General features: G+C 31.3%; 1 protein-coding gene across 2 annotated transcripts; it reads left to right on the plus strand.

The window, feature by feature from the left end:
- The first annotated feature begins 582 nt into the window (after positions 1–582).
- On the plus strand, positions 583–3,386 carry LOC116348591 (SOX domain-containing protein dichaete-like). 2 transcript variants are annotated; one of them, XM_031779639.1, is made up of 2 exons: positions 583–2,430; positions 2,723–3,386. In XM_031779639.1, the coding sequence occupies exon 1, from the start codon at positions 1,240–1,242 to the stop codon at positions 2,203–2,205; it is 966 nt and encodes a 321-aa protein (XP_031635499.1). In that variant the 5' UTR covers positions 583–1,239; the 3' UTR covers positions 2,206–2,430; positions 2,723–3,386. The 2 variants fall into 2 exon arrangements, with proteins under 2 accessions (XP_031635499.1, XP_031635500.1); XM_031779640.1 differs by having other exon boundaries at positions 2,726–3,386.
- The last annotated feature ends 3,666 nt before the right edge of the window (positions 3,387–7,052 follow it).

Consider the following 7,052-nt stretch of genomic DNA (forward strand, 5'->3'; position numbering starts at 1 on the left):
TCTCGTTTGTTTCTTTGCGTATTGTGTGGCCTTTGTTTGTACAGCAATTATCATAGGCTACAAATAACTTAAAATGTTTATGTCAATGAAAGCAATTTTTATTCGTTCAGAATGTTTCTAGCCAAATTTGGTAACTTTCTTATTTGCAAACCTATAATTTTAACACTTTTTTTAAACGGTAGAGAATATATTTCGTACTTTTTACTGAGATCAGGATCAATGTTTTAGTTTTATTGGTGTTCGAATTCCGAGTACGATTCCTTATTTCAAAATACGTATCATGATCATAATAAAACGAATGCACATATACAAACCAAACATATTGGAATCATTCCATTGACGATCACGAGTGAAGAATGAGCGAAAAAGAGACCAACGACGTAGCCAAAATGGATTGTGAATACAGAACAATATTGGGTGTGTTTGTTGGTGTAACAGTATTAGTGCGCTGGGTATGATTGCGTGTCAGAGTGTGCGTGCATCGTTATGTGTTAATGTTGTTTTGTGAAACGCTGGAAAACAGAAGGTAAACGAGATATTTTTTATTGTTCAATCAGTTACAGAAAAACGTTCAAACAGTAAGCACACATAATTTTTTTTTTGGATCAAGACACAAGAAAAACACATCACAACAGCTCAAATATTGAAATAAAAAATAACACAACATAAAATAGAAAAAAAAACGAAAACAGACACTACAGCAAAAGATAAAAAGTAATAAAACTATTGTATGTGCATTGAGAAGCACAAATCAACAATACTTTCAATAAAAATATACATTTCCGATGAATAAAAACACTCGTCCGACTACAAAAATATAAAGTGAGCTCAGAAAAATATTTCCAAAGGCGATAAACTTTTATAAACGGACAAATATTTCGTTATTGGATTTTATCCTGAGCTATCGTTTTACAAATAAGTTATGCTAATTGAATTGTGCTCTGATTTGAAGTTTTTTAAGATAGTTTGCAGTAACAAATAATTTTGAAGATATCAGAACCTAAATCAATAATTTAAATGTGTAAAATTGTGATATAAAAAACGAAATTTGAAAATATTAGAACTAAGATAAAGTTGTGCAAAGAGATAAAGTTACAAAAAAATTCAAGAGTATAAATAAAAATTACGTGACAATTTCAAGAACTCAAAACGAATTAGTTTTTAAAAAGTGTTGTCAAACAATAATTCTGGTTTTATATTTTTGAAATACAAACATTCAATTTGAAAAATTTCTATATCATGATGATGGCAACACATCCACATTATGGATTTCTGCCAGGTGGATTACAAATGCCACAACATGGTGACTATGCGCCGCAACCGTCGCAATCACCGAACGATCATTTGTCAATTAAACGTGAACCAAACAATTATCAGTCGGCAAATGGTATGATTCACTCATCGAGTATGGGTCAATCACCACCAAATAATAATTTAACTGGTGTTCAAATGTCTCCAGGCGGTGATGGTCACATCAAACGGCCAATGAATGCATTTATGGTGTGGTCTCGTTTGAAGCGTCGTCAAATTGCCAAAGACAATCCAAAAATGCATAATTCCGAAATTTCAAAACGTTTGGGGGCCGAATGGAAACTTCTGACTGAGGATGATAAGCGTCCATTTATTGATGAAGCGAAACGTTTGCGCTCCGAACATATGAAAGATCATCCGGATTATAAATATCGGCCAAGAAGAAAGCCAAAGAATCCATTGTCAGCTACAAATGGTGCGGTTGGTTTATCGAGTTTGGGGGGAATTTCAAGTACTGGCAAAGGTCACATAAGCGCTACATACAATCCATTTCATCAGCTATCAGTACCACCATATTTTGCACCATCGCATGCTCTCGAACAGTATCCATACTTTAGTGGTTTCGACCCATTAACATTATCAAAGTTCCATCAATCTCAGAATGCAAGCACAGTACAACCAACCGCATTAGAAGCACAAAAAGCGCCACAGCTACCTCCAACCTCACTGGGTTCATTTTACTCGGGCATCTATTCGGGTATGTCAGCCGCCGCAGCTCCATTGTATGCTGCACATGCAGCCAGCAGCATTTATACGTCATCAACATCATCTACATCTCCCGGCTCAAGTCCTGGTATTGGCAACGGTAGCCACAATAATCAAACGAATGGAAACACAAACACATCAAATATGGATGTTATGGATATACGAAGACCGGTACAAGTGATTTACTAAAACCCACTTTGACTGTTAATTGAACAATATGAAATAATAAAGAGTAAAAATCCCGCAAGAGAACATTAGTTTTGTTTGGATGATATTCATCAGCACTCATGATCTTCAAAAAAAAAACCATCCATACAAAACATTAGTAGAAAAATAGCAATATCCATACGTGAAATGTTCTCATCGTTGTTGTCATTTGCTGTCGAACGTTATGGAAAACATTGTACAAACAAAGTAAATATCATTATTGTTATTCGAGGCTTAAAAACTATCCACAAGACTGCGCTATTTACAGATTTTACCATCAGTCTGCTGGTCTTGGTGAAAAGTCTTTGAATCCCGCATAAAAATTGATTCTTAAAATTAAATAATTATCATTATTCTAACAATTATTATTGCACACAAAACCAATCACACTTGAGACAAATTTAACATTAAACAAAAAAAAAATGAAAAAAATTAGATGAAAAAAATCCCTTTGTATTATCCAAATATTTTATCTAAATTTATTTAAAATTAATTCAAGTAGGAACACTTTCGATGGCGAAGAAAAACAATGGTAGTTTCAGAGGACGCAGACAACAGACTATATGAACACAACCATAATTTATTAGAATGTAACGGAAAATCTTTATTATTCTAGAGCAAGAAAAAAAAACTAAGTAATAATTTCTATGTAACATACTATATATATATATTGAGAAATCATAAGAAAATCTACGTTTTATTTTATATTTTCAATGAAAACACTACAAAATTTTAATAAATACGATTCGAAAAAAAAACATTCCACACATATACACTCACATTAAAACGAAAAAATCGATTTAAATATAAAAGGCCCAAAAATGATTGCACTGGCATCAAAGAAAAATGAACAAATAAAATAAAATAAATATTCCTCAAAAAATAGAATAGAAGAAGTAAGAAATCAAGAAGTAAATAAGCCACAAAACTCTCAAAAAAATTTATAATAATGTTTTAATTTTATCGATGAAACAGTCTTCTTTTCACGAAACGGTGCGCATTAATTGATTTGTGTTGTTCTTGTGTTTTAATTAAAATGTGATAAGAATCGATGAAAATCGCTCACAAATGGAAAAAATATAAGATTTCAGTATTATCATATGTTTATTCATGGTGACATTTTTTTAGCAAATTTTCAGTTCTTCTAGGCAGCAGAAAATAAGTTTCTTTTGTCTTCTTAATTCTTACTATTCATTTAAGCATTTAGACATATTACAAATTATACATAATTAGTGAAAAATAAAATCTATAGATATTGTGAAAAAAAAACTAATCGACCCAAATGTTTGTATTGGTAGCAAATAATTTTATTTCAGAAAATGCGAAAGAGTTAAAATCACAGACAACAAAAGAAGCTAGTCAATAGGTATAATTTTTTTAAGTAATATCTTACGGGAAATATTTCTTCATTTCACAACATGATTACTGATTTTTTTTTAGTTATTTATCACTGCTCATCATTGTCGCTCACGTGCGCCACGCTTTGACGTATTAGCGCATGGGTGTTAGAACTTCAATAAGTTTAATTATTCATTCATTCATTTTAAGCGTCGGTTATTGTCTACTTTTCTTTGTGTTTATGTGAGTTTTTTGCCGTTATTGTTTCGTTATCTCCATCGTCGTGAATATTTGATATTCATTCATAGCAATCAACTTTCGGCTATGTTTGTTGAATTGACATTATTCCGCTTATTATTACAATGATAATTACTTTTTTTAAATAATATTTTGCATTGTTTTGTTATGTTTGGCGCTTTTGTTGTCGATAAATGAATACAAACACATCTAAAAGAAAAATCAATGCTTTCTCATTGTTAAATCAACAATTTCATTTAATTAGTTTATGACCATGTATATCCCGGACAAGTCACAATAATCAGCAGCTCCAATTATGCAAAAGTATCTGCATAAAAAAAAACAAACATTGTAAGAATTATGTGCCCAAAGATTGGATAAATCAAACAACACACTATGCGTGTAGTGTGTGATCCACAACGTATGTTACTCACCAGTCAGTATTCGTAATAAATAACATGAAATACTTATCAAGAGTTTCACACATCAAAAGCCGATTTACCACCTAAAATACTGTCAAATGAATTTTCTCTCGCATATTTACAATGATTACTGTTATTTGACAAGCATTTTACTGGGGTACTTGTTATGTCGGCACCAAATAATCGTTTATCAAGCTGGACGCGACCCTATTTTCAAACATTGGTTAGAAAATCTTGAATCTGATGTTTTTCACATTGATGTTTCTGCCCAATTCATGATGTTTAGTTCACAAGTCAGCATCAGCCACGTTTACAGCATGTAATTTTCATGTCACAGCCGCCGCCGTTTTTGTTGTTTGCTGCTGCTACTGCCCTTCTTTTATGCACGCCGTATTCGAGTACCTGGATTTAATTCTCATTCACAGCGTGTATGCACTTCTCTGGAGAACGATTTAATTTGATTTTCCATTTAGTTTGAAACACTTGAGATATTCCCCTTTTGGTGGTATATTTGCTTGTTATATTACCAAAAATCGGGCCATCAATGGCCATTGCGACTCTTTTTTTTCAGCAAACAAACCATTTTAGAGACATTTTCGATACTTTGTGTCGATTTTATCGTAAAATTTTTTCCATTCAATTATGGATTAATTTGTGGCTGATTTTGTGAAGGCCGTAAAAGATGTTTCACCGTCAACAATCTTCACGCAATTTAACAATAACAGATTTTCATCAAATTAATTATCCCTTTATCAACATTTTTTAAGAGCCACAAAATAATGATTAAACACGTAAACAATCATTCAGATTCATCAGTTTGCTCTTGTCTTTTATCGTACTGTTCGTTAATATCGTATACAATGTTTAGGGTGATGTTAATATTCATTGGAATTGAGGGGTTCTGTATGGAATGCGTCGGTTTTGAATCGAAACCACTCACATTAAGCAATTTTTGTACAATAGGAACTCATATAAAATGTAATTCTTGCATGGTTACAATTATACTGTCTACTTGAATGGGAGCACAATAACAATTTCAATGTTTCAATAAATTTATGCACACCAATTGTGAAACGACACTTGAAATGCTATCGAATCACAATCACTGAGATGAATAACTACAAAATTTGTAACTAGCCACTGGGGTCATAATTTCAATGAGGAATGACATAAATGCGCTTCAAAACTCAAAAAATTCAAAAATCTAAATACAAAACACATTCCGATATAATGGAGCAATACAGTTTTGTAAGTTTTTCTTCAGATTCATAAAAGTAAGTCTAGGGGCTTTCATCATTCGTTCATACAAATTTATACACAATATTCACGTCCTATTCATCATATATACGATTAAAATTTCTCGCCTATACCAGTGAATAAGATGTATTTCAAACTTCAGTGTACACACACACACACACACACAGTATTGCTACACAGAATCGAAGAAGATCCGCACAAAAGAGAATGAAATAACATGCCATAGACGAAATATACACGAAATATACACCAAATATATGCAGTTATGCACATTTATTTGCGCGTATTACAGATGATTTTGCAATATAGTTCACTATTTACAGTATAAATCGTATACATTTGAAGATAAAAGCCCCTAGAAGTAAGTCCCAGATCACAGCTTTATATTTAATTAGCGTGCTAAAACAAAGTGAATATTTTTATATTATGCTATTTATTCTGTCGGCTAGAATATTTTTGACCTCAAGAAATTTGTCAAAATAAAACTGCAACGTACATTTTTTAAATGAACATGTTGGTCATTATTTTTATAAATTTCCAATGAAAATTTTAATACACATTGGGTTTAATATTTGTTTATAAATAATAAGTGACAAAATTTATAATTATTTTACAAAAAATATCAATACTACTATAAATAATTCAATAACCAAGTTAAAATGATATAAATAAAGCAATCAAGTTCTTTTGGAACAAACAATTTTGAATTTACACAAAATTATTTAAAAAAATTCAGTTACGTGGTATAAATCTGCCAAAAAATTGAAGATTTTGTTCTGTATTTGAAAATAGATGATATTTTTTTGTTCCTTATTTCATTTTTTTTCTATTTTTCGTCTCGAAAAACGAATGTGTAAAGTATCACAAATCTTCAGCTTAGGTCCACCAAAGCAGCATCGAAGTTTAAAGTGGCAAACGATTATAATGAGCGCACGATAAAAAGGTCAACATTGTTTAGAAAAGAACGACAAAAAAATAACAAGAGTGAAAACACACACGCATATTTTCGCAACATTGCGTCCAAAGCAGCAACGAAATATGCAAAACGAGAAAAATTAAGTATAAAAAATATGATCGTAATAAACGACACTAAAAAAGTGGCCCAAACTCAGCAAACATTGAAGCAGAAGAATAAACCAGCAAGCGATTAAATGGTATCGAGAACAAATGAAAAATACAAATAAATAAGAATTAACGCCGAACGAGAAGAAGAGAGAATTCATGCGAATCCTGAAATAGCAATAATATAAATAAAAATTGCCAAACCGCATGCAACAAATTTCGATTTAGCATTCATTTCATTTTTTTTTTATTTCGTCGCTAATTTCTATTTTTGCAAAAACTTCGATTTAAAAACCACCATGAATTAATTCGCGATGCTTGCTGTGATCAATCTTTTATTTAAAATTGTCTACATTTCATAAAAAAAATCTAAATTTCATTTCTTCTTATTGTCTCGCATAACAATCGCTTTGTTTTTTATGAGCGTTGTTTTTTTGTGTCGAAACAACTTTCTTCATTGCAAGATTCATAATCATTGATCCATCAAATTGAAGAAAAAAAATAAATATATAT

This window comes from Contarinia nasturtii, unplaced genomic scaffold (genome assembly GCF_009176525.2).
Source record: "Contarinia nasturtii isolate CC-2019 unplaced genomic scaffold, AAFC_CNas_1.1 Cnas_scaffold_2546, whole genome shotgun sequence".
Classification (NCBI taxonomy): domain Eukaryota; kingdom Metazoa; phylum Arthropoda; class Insecta; order Diptera; family Cecidomyiidae; genus Contarinia; species Contarinia nasturtii.

Excerpts from the sequence above, each read along its gene's own strand:
- LOC116348591 (XM_031779639.1), top strand. The coding sequence starts at position 1,240 with ATGATGATGGCAACACATCCACATTATGGATTTCTGCCAGGTGGATTA.